Source organism: Vicugna pacos, chromosome 21 (genome assembly GCF_048564905.1).
Source record: "Vicugna pacos chromosome 21, VicPac4, whole genome shotgun sequence".
NCBI lineage: Eukaryota > Metazoa > Chordata > Mammalia > Artiodactyla > Camelidae > Vicugna > Vicugna pacos.
In genome coordinates this window covers 29,919,974-29,938,974 of record NC_133007.1, presented here as the reverse complement: position 1 = coordinate 29,938,974, position 19,001 = coordinate 29,919,974, and the positions used below count along the sequence as shown (strand labels likewise).

Below are 19,001 nucleotides of genomic sequence, written 5' to 3'. Positions count from 1 at the left end.
GATGGTGGGGCCGCCCCCTCCTGCAATCGCCAGATACCACAGCCGGAGCAAGAGGCCCAAGGATGCCCGAGAGCAGACAGAGGGCAGTCACTAAGCACCCACTGTGTACAAGAAGTGAGCCAGGTGCCACAGGAGGTAAAGAGGAAACGGGCAGGGACCCAATGGTAAGGAAGCAGTGAGGCCGGAGCGAGGTGAGTAGTTCACGGGCACAGTGCAGCACACAAATGGAGGAAGAGGGGAGTCTTTCCCGGTGGAGGGAGGGGCCTGCAGTTTCCAGATTCACGGCCCCTGGACTGGTCCTGAGTCAGCAGGGTGTTGGATGAGGGAGACAGTGCGAGGAGGGCCCCCACGAGAAGGAGGAACATCTCTTCCTCAGGGCAGTGTGTGGAGCAGGCCCAGCACCCCTACAGGCCAAAGGGCGCCCTTCAGGGCAAAGGGCTTCTGCACAGAGGGGTATGGAGAGGGCAGGCTGCTGGGGCGAGGAGAGGACGAAGCCTGGTTGCAGAGGAAGGGATGCACCATGAGGGTGCGCCCACTGGTGGCAAGGGAGGCCGGGGCTCACACTGCCCTGACCCAGCCCCGGTCCCGGCCCATGCCGGCCCCCAGCAGCCCTGTCCCTGTGGTGCCAGAACGCGTCTTTGTCATCGCAGCCCAAGGAGCGGAACATGTGATGCACCAGGAGGTTCTGGTGCAATGAGCCAGGAGATCTCAATCCACACGCCCCACCAAGGCACCCCTAGACCGTCCAAAACCCTGGACGGCCCCTCCTCGCCCCCTTCCACGGCCAACCCTGTGTCCCATTTGGCTAAAACATGAGACCGATGTCCTCACACCCAGCAATCCGTGCGTCGACCCTGAAACGTCCTGCCCTGTGTGTCCACAGCCAGGACCGCCAGCCTCCTGACTGGCGCCGTGGACCACTCCTCTCCTCCTGCTCTAGGGGACTCACTGCTCGTGGGCTCCCTCCCTGACAGCAGACCGCTTTGTTTTCTGGACCAGGAAGAAATCCCCATTTGATGTGCCCTCAGAAGCTGAGCCTCAGGCCCCGAGTGTGTGCCCCGCACCGTGAGCCGCGCCGGGGCTTACCGATGTAGTAGTAGGTGAAGCACATGGTCATGAGGTTCCTGGCCGGCCCGAAGTCGTCCATCTGGTGGCACCTGGCGGGGGCAAGGTGACAGGCTGGAGGGGCGCCCACCTGATGCCCACCCTGCGCGAGCACCATGCCGCGAGACCGGGACACCTCGCTGCCCAGGGACCACGTGGGAGAAGCAACAGAAATTCCTCCCCTGGGTCACCCGCAGGCACACGGCCTGGGAGCGCGTCCGGTTCCGATGGGAAGGAGCTCGCCGTCCGTCAGCTGGGCTTCTTTCACCTTCAAGGCGGAACAGCCAGGGCCCAGGAAGCTCAGCCCCACAGCGAGAAGCTGCGCTAAGCTGGGGGGCGGGCGCAGGCCCCAGGCCACCCTCTAGCCCCTGCTTTTCAGGAGCGAGCAGTGACTCAGGTGACATACCCCAGACGGGCGCAGCAGCTGGGTCACCTCGAGGGCCTGTTAGGCAGCGTGTCCCCGGGCCAACCCCCGAGCCTCTGGGGCTGCAGGGCTGGGACAGGGCCTGAGAATGTGCGTTTCTCACAAACTGCCTCGTGACACTGAGGTTCGGCTGCTCCCGGCCCGAGGACCGCACTTTGAGGACGAGGGAATACAAGTACCGACTTCCCTATGTCATTTGCTGAAAATCAAATTAAATGATTCCATACTCCGATAGGCTAAAGAATGCTCCACAACGTGAAGGGCGATACTCACTACATACGTTGCACTTACTACATTACGGTTATGAGATGCACGTGGGTCCATTCACATCCGCAAACAAAAAAGGGGGAAAAACTTCAAAAAGAGGGCCTGTCTGCCACTAGGAATTTCTCCTGTTACAGTTGCAAAGGCTACGGTGATGTCCAGTGCAGCACTGTGAGCGCGAGGAAATGGGGAGTCAGCCAAACGAGGGTCAACAGGGCGCGTGCTGGATAAACGATGGCCCATTCACATGGTCACTAGCCCGCCTCGCAGCCGTTACAGACGCAGCGCTGTACGCAAATACATGGTGCTGCCTGTTTTGAAAATGCATGTACTTGTGGGCATGTGCATCACTAAGAATGGCTGTCACTGGGAGATGGTCCGGAAGTGAGAGGCAAGAGTGTGAAAGAGTTGGACCTTGAATTTAACTGCCCTCTCCACCGCCAAGTTTTACTTATTTAAGGACAAATTGAAAGAAAAACTGAGAGTTAGGAAAGTACGTTATCATGTGGGACAGGCACCACCTACCCAAATACGGGTTCATGAAAATCCCAGGGGATGCAGACGTCTTCCGGGCAAGAGAGCATGCTGGCCCTGCCACCCGGGGGGACTTCGGAGCAGCTCCCGGCGTGCCCCAGCCAGCATGGGCAGGCTCCACCTCCCCCGGTGAGGGCTCACCCGTCCACCCGAGCAGGCTCCCAGACCCAGATTTCCTGCTGGGCACAGCCTGAACTTGGGACATTCTGAGCCGGAAGTACAGGGGCTCCTCTCTTTTGGTCATTTTCCTCCAGGACATGCCCCCCATTTATGGGGGGACAGAGAAAGGTGGGGAGACACTGAGACACAAGGAATTAAGGTCAAGGGAGCAGCCACATTTCTGTTTGGAGAAGACGGGGAAGGGACAGTAAGGGAGGAGTTTTCCATCCTGGAAGGACACAATGGCCATGGGGACATGGTGAAGTGGACACGGCATAAGCCACGCGACCAGGACCTGCTCGAGGCCACATGGAGGTGATGGGGGCAAGTGGGCGCAAACAACAGTCAGATCAGGGTCAGGGCTTCCCTCCGCACTCCCTTTCCCACGCACGCCATCCCCACCATGAAAGCCACTGCTCAGCTCCCCCCAGGAAGACACAGCCCCTCTGGGTCATACTTTGGAGGGCGCGTCCAGCTCCAGTGCAAGTCAGGACGTCTCAGTGGGCCTGGCAGTCCTAGAGCCACGGCCGCAGGAGCCCTGCTGGTCACGTGGCCTGCCTCCCACGGCCACACCGAGGGGAGGGCCCGTTCGCCCACCCCACACTGTCCAGAACGCCCTCCGTGATGAAAGGCTCCCGCAGTGCCTAACTGGTACTCAGGGCGGGCTACGTCACCCAACCCCACCATTAAGTGGGCAGTGACTTAGTGTGAAGTACTTCCCAATAGGAAACCAAGAGGACTCCAGATCTCCAGAAGGAGGGCGGGGGCCGTGTGTCATCACAGCCTGTCCCGGGACCCGCATGGAGGGCTTTACTCACACCCAGCTGTGGGCCTCTCATCTCCACTGCCAGGTGGGGACTGCCAACTCTCTCGTGACATGTTGGTCACGACTTCTTTTAGCTGATGCTGGGGGCGTCGGAGCCATCGGAGCTGATGACGCCTGTGGCCATTACTCACGACTGGGGTGTCGCAGGCGGGAAGGGAGGGAGGGCCAGCTGTGAAGACAGAGGCTGTGCGACGGCATCACTTACTCGAACAGGACCACCGCAAAGGACTGCACCAGGCGGTAGAAAGCCGGCTCCGAGACGCACCTGGCGTTGCAGCGCTGTCCGGGGAGAGGGCAGGCATGTCACAGGCGGCTGGCGGGCGGGCCCCGCCGAGCATCGCTGGGCGCAGCCGGGACGCAAGCCCAGGACGGCCCCACTCCACAGAACCCAGGACCGAGCAGAGGGCTGGCCCCCTGCACACGAGCATCACTCAGTGGAGCGCAAGCAGGTGCTTCCTGTGTCTCCTTAGGAGATCTTAAAAATCAACCACGTCACACGCTCACCCCCACACGGGAAAGTGTTGGGGGACAGGACCCCAAGGTGACAATGCCGGCTATCTCCTAGACTGTAGGTTTCTGGACACGTCCTCTAATTTTGCTTATCTACATTTTCTAATTTTTCTCTGAAGAATTAATTATTTGTGACAAAAATACTTTAAAAACCAAGAATTTTATACACTTGACAGAAAACAAAGAAAAAGAACCAGCTGGCTATTTACAAAACTTGGTTCTTATCTGAACTTACTTGGCTGTCATCGTCTTGAACGTTCTACCTTTATGAAAACTGAACATTGTGAGTTATTTAATAAAAATATCCATGGACAGAGCCCATGGGCTTGTCTCGAACAAGACGAACTTTCCTAGAGTTCCATGTGGAGGACAGACACCTTCCCTTCCGGGAGGCACTGTCCACTATTCTAAACAGGCCTTTCTGGAACCTCTCTAGGGGCATTTCCCTGACTCGCTCCCCAGGGCAGGTGAACGGCCACACAGCCAGCCCCCGCAGCCCCGCCTTCCTCACCTGGGCACTCACATACCGGGCGAACCATTCCCGGCCTTTCCCGTCCTCACTGCTGCAGTACTCTCCAAACCGGGCCTTCTCCTCCTGGTCCAAGTCCTCCCTGAGAGAGGGGGCAGAGGGGAAAAGCAGAAACCTTCAATCCTCTGGAACCAGAAAGCTCAGAGTCGGGGAAGGGGAAGGAGAGGAACTCCTGAGTGCAGTGGGTCGGTGTCCGCGGGTGCAGGACCCAGGGATGGACACACCGTGGCCGCTGAACCCCAATGGTCCTGCACCTCCGCCAGGTACAGACACCTGACTTATAGCAGCTCATCTCACCCTCCGGGCAGACTGTGAGGAAATGGTATTATCTCTGTTTCAAAGGTAAGGAGACTGGCTAGGAGGATCAGACACAGCCCGGGAGTGGAGAACCGGAGCTCCAGCCAGACTTCCCAGCTCCAAGGCCCACATGCTTTCCCCTCCCCACACGTCCGTCCTTCTGCCCCAGTGAGGTCCGGGCACTAACAAGGGTTCCACGACCCTCCAAAGGCTTGGTTCTCCAGCTCATCCAACTTCCTGCTAATCTTTGCTGCTGAGGTTGGCAAGGAGCCACCCACTGGATTCAAGAATTCCTCATTTGCTCAGTCTCAGCAGGACCCAGTGAGGCAAAGGAACACTGAGGGGTCTGATGCCACCTCCACCCATCAGAAGGAGGGCATGGTTGCGTCTTCCTCTGCCCTTCTGAAGAGCCAGTCTGCCCACCTCCCTGATGATCCCCAGCTATGTGTGTGTGTGTGGGGTGAAGACTAGGGGGGCCCCAGATCTGGGGGTCACCACTGCCAGGGTGGACAAAATGCTCACCTGATCTCAAACCACTTCCGATCACCTTCCCAAGGGAGCCAATACTCTACCCCAGATTTAACGGCAGAAAAGGGGAAGCAGAAGGCTGAAGATTAATTGGCTTGTGCAATTTCATTTATTTAAGGTTTTGCAGAAAACATCTTGGTCTCATTTATCCCAAAATACCAACACCAGATGAAATGTGAGAATTTGCCAGCCGTTTGCAGGGATTTCTGGAAAGCTCTTGAAAATGCTTCCAACTCGGCTGTCCGTGATCCATATCGTCAACTGGCTGCCACAAATGCAGACTGGCCTCCCTGGCAAATTAGCGAGCTTCTGGGCTTTCTCCCCTTTTTATTAACTGGGTGTGCTCAGAGAAAGCTAATTTCAGTGCTTGTCAAACAAAACAAGTAGGAAGCCACATCTACTGCTCTCCCAGAGTGCACAGAACCAAACGTGAAAGCATTTTGGGGATAGCCAGCTATTTGGGTCCTAGGACTCCTCCCCTCCCTAACCACATAGAAAACTGAGGTGCACCTGAAAAAGGTGGAAATCAGCCCTGCCACTTAGCAAACGAGGGACCTAAGCCATGGTAGAAACAACATACTCCTTGTATGGTGTCAACTGGCAGAAATTCTCTTCACACTTTAATGAAAATGGAAGTGTCCTCTCAGGCAGAATGCAGTCTGTGCACACCCAGGGGCCTCGTTAAGATGCAGATTCTGACTCAGTGTTTCCGGCGGGGCCTAGGACTCTGCATTTCTAACGAGCTTCCCCTGATGCTGAAGCTGCCAGTGGCAGAGATGACCTGACCAGCACTTAACCTGCTGCTGTGAGTGACACAGGACCAGCTGTCAAGACCTGAGGCCGTGGACTGCATCTGTGGTCGCAGGTTTCCCGTCCACTGCGGAGACCTTAACAGCGGTGAGACAGACTCCTGGCTCCTCGGTCCACGTTTCGACTCCATCCTCCACTTCCTGCTACAATTTTCACTGCTTCTTATTCACCCCATCAAGAACTACCAAAGAGAGGCCAGAAAGAGGTGCAAGGGGAGGTGGTCCCTGTCCTGCTTAAGGCTCAGTTGCCCGTGAGCATCCCAAGCAGTGTGGGTAACTGAAACCTCCTTGCCTAACACGGTCCTAATTCACTATCACCTAGTAGATTGGACCTGATGGGGGCTTGGGTGCTATGGGAGCAAAGCCAGTGGCCTGGATTTAGTGCTGACAAGGTCAGAGTGCTGGTGAGTGGAGGGCAGGAGTTGGGGAAACTCCCCAGGGGGGTCCATGGGCAGAGGGGGGACCGAGATCACGAGGCGGCCGCTGCAGGCTGGTGAGAGGTGGCGCCAGGCGGGTGGCGCCCCGTGAGGGCAGCAGGGGGACCACAGCCAGGCTTACCCTCCGGAGAAGATCTTCTCCACGTAGCTGCGCATGAACTCCCGGAGCTCCAGCGGCTCCTCGTCCTTGGCCGAGTCAGCGCTCTGGTTGGAGGAGAAGGACTCGTTGGAGGAGGAGCGGCGGTACTGGCCCCAGGACGGGTGCGAGGGCGACTCGCCCATGTCGTTCTCGCTGTCTGCAGACTCCGTAGTCTCGCTCTCTGATGCGCCCTCACCCGGGGAGCTGTCCCCATCCTGCAGCTTTGGGGGCAGCGCCTCCAGGGGCGAGGAGGAGGATGGCTCAGCCCCAAAGTCAATCAGTGAGCCCACAGGGACCTCGGGGGCCTCCATGGCTCGACTGGGCAGGCTGCGAGGACGCCGGGCGGGTGGGGAGGCCGGCAGACGGGGTTCCCAGGCGAGTCAGAGGGAGCCTGCGGCTGAGCGCGTGTGAGCTGCTTGGTTGCTGCTGGCCACTGGGGAGGAGTCCTCTGGGGCTGCTCACGTGGCCCTAAGGCTTCTGGAATGGAAGCAGAGACACATTATCGTTCCCACCATGAGAGCAACTCCTCACATAAGGAGAGTTTGGCGCCAAAAATCCAGACTTAGCTGAATGAAGTAGGGCACAAACCCCCTGTAAAGAGAAGAGGCTCCAAACTTCCAGAATCTATGCCGACACGGTCCTCCTGTGTCTACCTGACTGCTAAATACCCCGTATGTCGTGGGCAGCCAGTAAATATTTGTCGAATAAATGAACAAACACCATCAACGAGGATTTCTCCAAACTAAGCAAACAGACTTTAAGGGGGCTGCATCCGAAGGCCCTCTTCCCACTCTGGCCTAAAGACTGACGCTACTGGAAACCGAAAATCACCAGGACGGCCACCTGCCACCCGCTGTCACTGAGATCAGCAGGCCTGGAAGACTGTGTTGTCAGGCACGTGGCTCACGTCTCTTCCTTCCTGGTTCCTTTCTTAGCCTTCTCCCACTCAAGACCCAGAACCTTCCCGGCTATCCAGTATGTGTCCCCTCTCATCACTCCCTCCAACCCCTGATGGCCAATGGTTTCTAAGTGACATCTGTGGTTGGACCCACTTTCTCCTCCCTGCCCTCTCCCCACACCATGGCCACCCTGCGTGACGGCACCCCATTTCTCTGCTCTGAAGGCAGGGCAGTCCTCTCCCTTCTCCCCAGTCTTCCTCTCTCAGCCCCACTTGGAGTTCTGCTCACCCCTCAAGGCTTAGCTTAGCACCAGCTCTTCTGAGAAGCTTCGCTCCGTGCTATGCAGACCATTTACTGATTCTTCTGTGGCCCCAGTAGCATTTTGTTTATACACATTTCTAAGTCTGCTTGTGTGATGGGTAGATGTTAGCATTTCTGTTCATCCCAGTGAAGTGTAATCCCCTGAGGAGTGGACCACACTGTAGCCCCCTCTGTAGCGACCTCAGCGCCCAGCACAGAGCCTAAGTGTCTACGGTGTTACTGCTGAGGGACGACCACTTTGACCGTGAATTTGCTCTAAGAGTCTAGGACACTGACGATGTAGGCAGAGCTGGATTAGGCTCTTCCCTTCTAAACCAGGTCTCCTGGTCAGTTTAGGGGTGACCTGCCAGATCTAGGGCTCCCTCCCCAGTGACGAGGGGCACACAGCTAAGCAGGATGCATCAGCTCCTCTAGGCAGGGGCACATCTTGATCCCGGGCCACGTCCCTCTCCTCCACCTCCACAGACCTCAGATATCTAGGACAACACTTGGTGGGCAGGTAGTCGCTGATACTGTGGAACTAGCGCATCTTCTGATGGTGATTCAGTATCAGAACTGCATTTACTGCCTCCTAAGAGCTTAATGTTCATGAATCGATTATGGGCTCCTCCAAATTCCCCAGCCTGGGATATTTTTAAATGCCCTGAGTCAGAAAGATTCAACAGCTGGCTCCGCATCATTTGGAGTGGCAACAGCCCATCTTCAGGAGAGACAGTCCTATGAAGCCTGGCTTGGTCCAAACCAGAGAAGCATTAACCTCAGCTCAAAAGAACTTTCTGGGCCAGGAAAGCAACTGGGGCGTGCAGGAGCTCAGATGCTCAGAGAGCTTGAGATGAAGGGGTCGTGGTTGGGGCCAGTCCTGGCTCCCCTCTTGCCAGCAGGGGTGGTGGGCTGTGGCCTCTGTGCTCTGGGCTGGGGACCCCGTCTGAGACACTGAGGTCAGGTTGGCTCTCTAAGGTCCTTCTGGCAAACACGCGCTCAGGCTCTCTAAAGAACAGAAAATCACACCTATAATGACTCACCTGATATTAACAATGGAAAAATCACACACCAGGAAAATGTTCATAGTCACTACGATAGGAAAATTGAGTTAACCATGTCTATATGGTAAATTCGCCCAAATTCAACTAAAAAAAACTATATTCTAATAGATATTCAAACTACTCAAATAGGCAACACAGACAAGAGGAAATATTATTAAGTGCCTAGGCAATTCTTCAATCCACACTAATAACCACACACAGAGACATGCAAGTTAAAACAATTAAGTACCAGCTTACACTATGCAATAAGCAAAAACTTGAACACTATAACCTATGTGTAGGTGAGATTATGGTAAAGCTAATATTCTCAAATAATCCCAGCAAGAAGGATAAATAAGAATTTAGAAATTAATTTCTATAATTCCTATTTTTCTCTCCTCTGACCTAGGAATTCAAATGCTTGGAATTTATCCTAAGAAAATTCAAAACACTCAAAAACAGTTATATGGAGAGAGATGCTCACTGCAACAGTATTGACAATCTTGATAAATTGGGGGAAAAAATCTAAATATAGTAAAGTGGCAAACAGATTCTAACAATTTGATCTAAGAGTAATCAGCGTATGATGCAATTAGAAAAATGTTCACTTTATAGTTAAGTAAACAAATATTCTACAATCGACAGATATTTACTGAATCATTCTACTGCAAGTCCCCCTCTGTTCCGGGTGCCGGAAACACTGAAGTGAATGAATTTTAATTTTACTGTAATTACAGTTATGTGTACGTATGAAAAAGGCCTGAAAGAAGACAGAAATGTACTACAGTGCTGGCACTGAGAGAATTTCCTCTTTCTGTTTTATCCTTTATCACAACAATGTAGTTTGCAGTAAATAAAAATCTAGAGGAAGAGGAAACGAGTCACTGTATCTGGAAACATTTCAGGTGGCTGGTCTGAGGGCTGCATCTATTTACCAGAGCAGAACCCAACAACACAGGAGATTCCAGATCAGAGCGAACCATCATGGCTATTTCTGGTTCGGCCTGAGGCGCTCTCAGAGGCTGGCGGGAAGCTCTCCCAGCGCCTTTCCAGCTCAGAAATTTGGGGCGTGCATGAGTCATCCTTTCCCAGAAGCCTCCTCTGTGGGCTCAGGGAGGAGGGGGACAGAGCGACAGGCCTCGCACTGCAGGAGAGGAAGTAGAAATGGCAGGAGGGCCCAGTCCTGGGCATGCGGGCCTCTCAGCCCAGGGACCTCCCCTCTCAGGAGAAAGGTGGCATAGCCAAGCCCAATTGTGGAGCCAAGATGCCAGCGTGAAGTGGCCACTTGTGCTAAGGGCCTTGGAAGTGATCCCAGCCTTTTCCTCCAGGAAGGAAACGTAATTACAGGCTTCTATACTGGACAAGGTGACGGTCGCTCTCAGCACACCAGGATCACACACCTCACATGACCACCTGTGTTCTAGCAGCTGGAGAACACAGAGGAAGTGGGCCCAGTGGGGACTGACCACACTGCTGCCACTCAGGATCAAGGGCCCAGTGGGTCCCGATCTAAAGAGCTTTCTAAAGGGCACTGAAATCTACAACATGAAATCCAATTCTTCAACATTGGCAACTAATTTAAATTTATTTCAAAGCACATCATAGGACAAAGAAAAACTCTGTGGATTACACCCAGTCCCTCTGTGTACAAGGAGGTCTCCAGAGTCACTGCAAGGTCTGCAGACTCTGAGACTCAAGTTTTAAATCATGGCGGAATCTCTCCAAGTACAGAGAGTGGATGTTAAAAGTGCACTTCTACAGACTTGCTGCAAAACAGACCTTCCTGCGACCACATCTCTACAATTCACCTCCTGGGCCCTATGGCAGAAGTTTCTACCAACACAATTAGACAAAATTCTAAGTCAGTCTATAACTTCCAAAGCTCTTAACCACTCATTCATACAAGTTATTTACTAATAAGCAGCTCCTATGCACCAACTAGGAGTTGAAATACAGACCTGAATAAGACCGCATGGGGCAAACTGGTCGTGCGTGTGTGTGCACGCGCGCGCTGGAGGACAGTGGGAGGGTAAAGGACAGTTAATAAAATAAAAACCCTAACCAGAACTTCAGGGGCACTGAGTGCTACACAGATAGTCTCACGGCGACAGCTCCCAGCACTGAGAGGCAGCTTCTTTGGCCTGAGGGTCAGGGAGGCAGATACATGAGCCGAGACGAATGGAGGGAGGACCAGCCCAGAAGACTCGAGGACAGAAGTCTGGGTGGAGGCCCAGCCAGCACAGAGGCCCTCAGCAGCTGTGACTGGAAAGTTCAGTGACTGCTCTCGGGAAGAGGTTGGCAAGGCAGGCAGGGCCAGCACTAGGAGCCCGGACTGGGTTCCAAGGGTGACAGGCAGGCAGCCCTGGCAGCAGGTAGAAGAACGGGACAAGAGCTAGGCGGCCAGTGGAGGTGGCCAGATGGGCGCATCTGGTGGGAGGTTTCCTGACTTCCTCCCCCAACCCCCACGCGGCCCCAGCTGCGGCAGGAAGTAGGAAGGACATTACCTTCTGTGGCTGCCGGGCCACATCTCCAGGGGCTTTGCTCAAACCCTGATTTCCCCAGCACCCAGCGCACCCAGAGTGAGCACTTCTCTAGCAGGTTGACCTTGGGCAATCAGACAGGCCCCTGGAGAGACTCTAGAAAGTTCTGTAACTCTGCCCTCTGCCATCCATCTCGGCTCCTGTTTCTTCAGTGTCCCCAAGCCACCAGATGTGCTGCTCCTACCATTAAAAGAAGAGACCTTGCTGCATGGCACGCAGGCACTCCCAGCACGCATGGCACACAGGCACGCCTGGCACGCAGACACGCATGACACACACAGCACGCGCAGCCCACATGGCACGCACGCACAGCACTGAGACATGCACAGTATGCACGGCATGCACAGCGCTGAGACATGCACGGCACGCAGGCACGCAGGCACGCACGGCATGCCCGGCATGCCGGCTTCCGGTCCTCTCCATCCGCTTGCCCCTCTCGCAGCATCAGAGAATCGAGGCTCGGGTGAGGAAGCAGGGGGTTTGCACACAGCTAGGAAGCAACGAGGCACAGAATCCAGGTCAACGGGGAGCCTCTCTGATCCTCTCCTGAGGGTCCGTTTCCAGTGCTTCAGGGTCAGAGGCCTGCACGTCATTGAGGCCAAGGTGGCACTGCCAGATCGCCGCTCCCAAAGTCTGTCCTGTGGCCACTTGCACTTTGGGGTTTTATGGGGGCATCTCCATTGCAACGGAAAGGTCAAAACATAGTCTGACCCCCCCAATCCAGAACCCAGACCCGTTTGTGTCCCTCGGGTGAAGTGGCAGCACCGCGTGAGAAAGTGCAGGTTTGTCCTGCACACGAGGAACCAGGACCCCTGAGGCCAGAAGTGCCCTTCCCCAGCCCTGACTACGGCATCTGGTCTGACAGCTTTGCCGACGACTTGCCCAAAGAAAAACCAGCCTCCTCCCTTGAGTTTCAGCTCCAGTCAGACTCAGACTGGGAGAATACCTGATCTCTGTACTGGTCTCCTGTCTTTGGAAAAGGTGAATTTGAATTTTCGTTGTCCCTAATCATCTGGATTATGATCGAGATAAAGGAGATGACACACTGTGGTATGAGCTGAACGAGGCGCCTGCTGTGGCCACGTGAGGCGATATGAACAGAGCAGTTGGTGCTTCCCAAGGCACAAAAATACATCAAGACATTTCCTTCTCTACCACTCTGTCAAGCTGCTGGGGCAGTGCTGCGTTTTCACTCCTACTTTAAGAGAGAAGTCTGGCCTGGGGGAGGGAGGCGTGTGCCGGGGAGGGTACCCCGCGGGGGTGCGGAGCAGGACCACAGGGTCCCTCACACCAGCTGCCTGAGCATCTGCTACACGTGACCTCTCTCCAACCACAACTTGAACATCCTCTGCAGGGCCTCTTGTAAAGCTGAGAGTCAACATCCCTACAGAAAATCTACCGTGCTGTGCCGAAATGTGGTAGAGGGTCAGTGACAAAGATGCACAGACCCCTGTAATCCAGGTGTGGATTACTGTAGGAAAATACCCTCCATCCTGAGACTCCAGTTCATAAGACTTTCAACCCCACCTGACCCCATGCAAAGGTACTTCCAAACAGAGAAGGTGAGGGTCTCCAGAGGGAAGCAAGAGTATTAATGACTGTCCCCCAGCTGTCATCGGACCCATGTGAACTCTGGGATTTAACCCTCGAAGGGCAGTTCACTCCCTTGATGTGACACCTGTTTCATTCATGCAACCTTCTGTGACTAACATAGTTATTAGTCAATTTAACGCCCTCTATGGCTTTTCAGTAATTGTCTTTCAGAAAATATGCCCGAAGAACCCAAGAAAAGTTAAGTCTCTTCTTCTCAGTGGCAGTGGCCACAGGCTGTTCTGAAGAGCCTGACCCCCTCTGCTCGACCTGCGACGGAAGGGAAGGGTCGGTGTGACCGGCCGGGAATGGGGCCAGGGCTCAGCCAGGAGCAGACTTCTGGGTCTGACAGCATCTTCTTAGCTGGTGGTCTTAGCTGGCTGCTCCCCACAACTAGAGGAGGCAGCCTGGCTAAGGGGGAACCGCCAGTCCTCACCACATGAGGCACAGCCCAAGGAGCTGAGTGAGGATGCTTTTAGCCTAAAGTTGTGGTTCCCAAACTGGTGCCAGGGCACCCCAGACTCCTGAGCAAACTCACAGGGGGTGCTGTGGGGTATTTCAGTTTTTCAAAGGAAACACAGCAATATTTGGCACCTTCCAGACACAGAGCGAACTACTAGCTCCAAGTATTTCACAGTTTCACCATTAGGTCGTGCTATACAGGAATATGGACCTCGGAGATACTGCAGGTTTAGTTCAAGGCCACTGCAATCAAATAAATATGGCAACAAAGCGAGTCACACAGATCTTCTGGTCTTCTGGTGCATGTAAGTTATGTTTACACTATACTGTAGTCTAGTAAGTGTGCAACAGCATTATCTAAAAAAACAATGTTCATACTTTAAATTCTTTATTGCTAAAAAATGCTAACCATCATCTGAGGTTTCACCAAGTCATAATCTTTCTACAATAGTGACATCAAAGATCGGTGACCACAGATCATCATAACAAATAAGATAATAATGAAAAAGTTTGAAATATCATGAGATTTACCAAATGTGGCCCAGAGACATGAAGCAAGCAAATGGTGTTGGAAGAACAGCACCAACAGACCAGCTTGGTGCAGGCTTGCCACAAACCTGCAACTTGTGAAAAACACAGTACCTGTGAGGTGCGGTAAAACAAGGTCTGCCTACAGACCTTTTGATGACCTCACCTGTTTCTGAGGCTGTATTTCCAGCAGTTTACCACAACAGAGATCAAGTACTGCACAAAAATCAACATGGGGGAGAGGGCATAGCTTAGTGGTAGAGCTTGCTCCTAGCATGCACAAGGTCCTCGGTTCAATCCTCAGTACTTCCATCAAAATAAATAAATAAACCTAATTATCTCCCCCAAGACAAAACAAAAAAAAATTTTTTTAAATCAATGTGGAGCGGGAAAGGAGAGTGGCTGAGTCCAGTCTGATTCCCAGGACAAGAAGGTGTACTGAACACAAAAGGTGCAGAGGTCCCATTAGTAAGTAATCACGGTTATTTAAGAATGAAATAAAAGTATGTTTTCAAGTGGTGTGATATGCTGAATAGTGGTCCCCCAAAGATGTCCACTTCCTAATTCCGAGAACCTTTGCATACATTACAGGAAAAAGGGAATCTGCAGATACAACTGAGCTCGGGGCCTTGAGATGGGGGCCTGGTCCAGGAATATCCAGGTGGGCCCAACATAATCGCAAGGATCCTCGGGAGAGAGAGGCAGGGGGGTCAGAGTCAGAGAAGGTGATGGGTCGATGCTATGATGCCAGCTTTGAAGAGGAGGGAGGGGCTACAGCCAAGGGATGCAGGCACATCTAGAAGCTGGAAAGGGCCAGGGAGGAAGATTCTCCACTGGGTCCTCCACAAGGGACCAGCCCTGCCGAAACCCTGACATTAGCCTGTCTGGCTGATTTTGATCTACTTACCTCCAGAGCTGGAAGAGAATAAATATTCATTGTAAGCCACTGGGTTTGTGGGAATCTGTTACAGCAGCCATAGGAAACTGATACAAACAGCTAGGATGTTGTCAGGACATAAATACCTGTTAAGTCATTGAGACTATTCAGTTTTTGTTTTAGCCTGGCCGGGGGCAAGGGGTGGGCAGGAAAAAATGACTGAGATGCTAACGTGCTGGGAAGTTCGGGAACCTCTGGCCCAGAAGGCAGGCCAGGGCCATGCCTGATAAACCCCTTCTCTGCCACCTGATGTAGACTTCACATGGATCTGCGAGATGGGTTCTCTCCAGCACTCAGTCAAGTTTGTGGAGACTACTTAGTTCTCACATCCCTTTATCGTAAATGTATTGGGAGAGAAATATTCGGAAATAGAAGGTGGGGAGAAAAAGCTCTTGGTCCCACCACGCCAACAAAATTCATCTTCATTTGTGTGGATTCCCTTCTCCTCTGGTCAACCAGCAAACTTTTTTTTTTTTAACCATTTCAATGTTGAGAGAAATCTGAATGTCTGTCTGTCACCCTCTTATGACATCTACAAACATGCAGGTGACCTTACTGGAGAGGGTTTTCTCCAGTCCTTTGAAGAGTGTTTTATTTCAAAGGGACCTAACGGAAGGTCGACAGGCCGCCTTGGTTTGGCTGCAGGGACCTGGGGAGACAGACCCCTGGCTTAGACTTCTGGTCTCTGGGGCTATCTTGAGATGGGTGACCTTGGCTCAATTAGTAGATTGCTGTTTATCTGTATCTGGTCAGCTATTAAGTGACAAAATAATGAACAGTTTCCAGGAAAACTGTGCCACATGGAAACAGCTGTTGGAGAGGAGATGGGGAGGAAGAGATGCCCTTCAGCACACAGCTTGCTCTGTCATCCTGTGGAGAGACCGCAGGACCCGGTGGATGAACTGTAAACTCTCGAGGTCCTGCAGCACCCTCTCCCCGTCCCCATGAGCCGTCAGCGCCCTGGCAGGCTCTCAGCATCACTATGACGGGGGGCAGGAACTAATTCCACACCCCCCAGCCTTCCTGCCACAGATGATCAGCCTCACAACGCACAGGCTCCTCCTGCGGCTCCTTGGCATCTGGTCCCCAAGGCCCCCCCCCCCCCCGCAGTCACAAGTCACAGAAAGACCCCGTGTGCTGGCCGAGGGCAGCTGGGGTGAAGCGGAGCCCCAGCCAGATTGCACCCCAGCCAGACCGCAGCCACCGGCTGAGCCTCGTGAAAACCGGCTTCCTGTTGCTCAGAACCTCTCCCACAGCAAGACCACAACAAGGGCTTTCATCTGCCTCTGCCGGCGGCGGAGCTGTCAGCCCTACGGCTCCTGACAGATAACTCCGCTCAGCACTTTCTGGCTGGGTGATAACTGACACTGCCTTGGAACCAGGAAGAAATTTGGGGCCACTTGGGGCTATGAGGCAACAGTCGTTCCAATGAATGAATACATACCAAATAAGAAGTGTCACCATTGTCCTTTTAGATGTCAGTGTGTTTGGGCAGCTGTTCCATCATAGATTTATATCCAGTCAACGTGGATCTAGGGCAACTTCAGGCCAGTGGAATCAAAGAAACCCACTCCTAAAGCTGGACAATGAATGTAGTGGAGTTTCCTGGCAGCCAAAGTGAAAAAGGGAATCTCACTGGTCATAAAATATTCTTTTCATCCTGACAAATTCATCCACAGATAAACTTTATCCAGATGCTGAATTTTAAAATTAATTTGTCAAGAAGGTCTTCATATGAAAAGACACTGATTATTATAATGAAAGCTTCTAATAAGGTTCTGTAAAAGATAGAGATGTTGAAATATACATTTTAAAAAATGAGTCTCCAAAAATCTGAAGGCACATGTTAAATCCATTTGGAACAGGGATTTGTCTGGTGAGAGTGTGCTGTGAGGTGAGAATAAGATCTCTCTGGTGGTGCAGGGACAGGGCATCATAACCTGGGAACACTGCAGTTAATATGCCCACAAGGGTCCCTCTTCCTCAAATATCAGATGTCCCAAAGGGCTTCTGGCTAGCACCAACCACCACCCGTTCCTGGCTGAGCTCTCTGAAGAGCATGTGCGGTGCCAACGTTCTGATTTCTTGATCAAAACGGTTTGAAAGAGCTGGAACAGTGCAGGGAAGGGGCCCCAGCAGGTTCTGGGAAGAAGAGCAAGCACATGATGCCCTGATGCCCAAGCCACCAGCTCATGGGTTTTAATCAGGATGGAGAGCCTGCACTGGTTAAGGAGGTGGGAGCTGAGCCCCTGGTGACCAATCACAACTCCCGGCCTGTGCGGGGCGGGGGTGGGGTGGGGGTGGGGGGTCTCCCAATCACAATCTCTCCTCTCCGAGGAAGCGGAGATGATAGGCAGGGGAGAGGTGGGAGAGAGACCAGTGTAGCCAGGTTTCAAAAGGGAAGATGGGAGAGGGTGACACAGACTGAGTGAGGGAATTCCCTGAGCGACGCTGCGGACTGTCTAGAGGTCACCAACAGAGGACCACCCAGACCAGGAGGCAGTGAAGACGGGTCAGAGTCTGATGTCAAACAAAGCTCTAGAGCCGTTTGCATGTTTGTTGCAGACTCGTCCATCGGGGGGACACTGTAGAAACAGTACGTGGGTTTTAGCAAGGTCCTAGACAAATGCAATACAGCTCTGAGGACAAGACAGAAAAATATGGCCCGAATGCAGCATAGCTAGCTGGACTCATGAATACTGTATTCCATTGTCCTAAAATGCACTTTTTTTGCATTTTAAGATCTGTGAAATCAGACACGTCTTAACGTTGCTCCCATCCAGGCCCATGGAGATACAGTTGTCACTGTCCAGAGACAAGCTCAACACCAAGAGGCAGCTTGTCTGCTCGCAGTACGCGAGCCGCAAATCAGGGGGTTTGACACTGACAACAACAACATTACACCAGAACTTGACCTTCAGCTGCACGGACAGAAGGACCTGATGCAAAGCAGGAGGGGCGGTTTCACTCCACTCTGCTTCTGCTGGTCAGGCGCTCCTGTCCAAGCCCACACCTTGGAAGGAAGGAGCCACCTCCTCTGACGGCAGCAGATCCAGGTAAACACGCCCGAGAACCCAGGCATAGATCTCCCCAGTCGTGAGGCCCGAGGCAACCCAGTGGGATCCATTGCTTCAGAAAAACCATTAAACTGGCAAAAGTATTTTAATTTCATAAATGCTTATAAGACTTTTTAAAAAGGAGAGGAAAAAGGAGAGAGCTGCTGAGAACCTGGAGAACATCCAAAGAAAGAAACACGAGAACAAACAGCCACCTGCAACTGGTCACACGAGCAATACTGAGTAAGCTGAGGCGGTTTGCTGAGGGGTGAGTAACTTGGAAGACGGGAGAGTGGGCTCAAATCTGTGAGGCGTGGCCATGGGACCGAGGGATCAGACTGTTCTCTACGGCTCCAGAGGGAAGAACCGAGTCCAAGGGCAGACTCCCAGCAAGGTGGCCATCTCCACCCACCAGGAGGGTCCCTCGAGTGGCCCCTTTATCGGGAAGCCGGACGCAGAAGATGTGGGCAGGTCATTAGTGGGCGAGGCCGCTGGACCTCTAGGCTTTCATGCCATTTCTATCCCGAGATAACATTTTATGGCACTTAATGCAGGATTTTCTCTACTGCAGCTGTCAGGATGGTTATACCCAAAGATGACTCCTATCTTATGACCTCCGGGAAGAAGGAAATGTCTAAAGTATTCACAGCTCCCAGGAAGAAGAGATAAGGGACCATCTGCTTGTTCCCCCACGCAGTGAAAGGGTAAGACTGGCAGGTCCTCCACAAAGACTTCCTAACAAACCTGTGACCTCGCTGGCTCAGTTTTATTAAAAAAATTTTTGGAGGGGGGAAGGTGATTAAGTTTGACTTTTTATTTTTATTTTTTTAGAGGAGGTCCTGGGGAATGAACCCAGGACCTTGTGTATGCTAAGCATGTGCTCTATCCCTTAAGCTGTACCCTCCCCACCCGCTGCATCAATTTTAAAACCACGACAAGGGGCCAAGCGCTGTGCTCGGGGCAGGAAGTAGGGCCGTGGAAGAGACAGGCTCCCTGCGACTTAGTGGCTCTGCCTCCCTCGTTCAGCTGCAGCAGAGAAAGCTCCAGAACAAACCCCATTTCACCACATTGCCCAGATCAGAGGGG

At 53.0% G+C, this 19,001-nt stretch overlaps 1 protein-coding gene across 3 annotated transcripts in view; it reads right to left on the bottom strand.

Annotated features, from left to right (window-relative positions):
- Positions 1-19,001, bottom strand: part of KIAA0513 (KIAA0513 ortholog) — a 51,176-nt gene that overhangs the window by 15,035 nt on the left and 17,140 nt on the right. For 2 of the 3 annotated variants that reach the window (XM_072946727.1, XM_072946728.1), the window contains exons 2-5: positions 6,543-7,037; positions 4,333-4,432; positions 3,517-3,590; positions 1,087-1,157 (exon numbers count right to left, since the gene is read on the bottom strand). In XM_072946727.1, coding sequence (XP_072802828.1) covers positions 1,087-1,157; positions 3,517-3,590; positions 4,333-4,432; positions 6,543-6,871 — 574 coding nt within the window. In that variant the 5' untranslated portion in view covers positions 6,872-7,037. Of the gene's footprint in view, positions 1-1,086; positions 1,158-3,516; positions 3,591-4,332; positions 4,433-6,542; positions 7,038-11,306; positions 11,417-19,001 lie in introns of those variants that run through there. The other variant, XM_072946729.1, reaches the window with a different exon arrangement.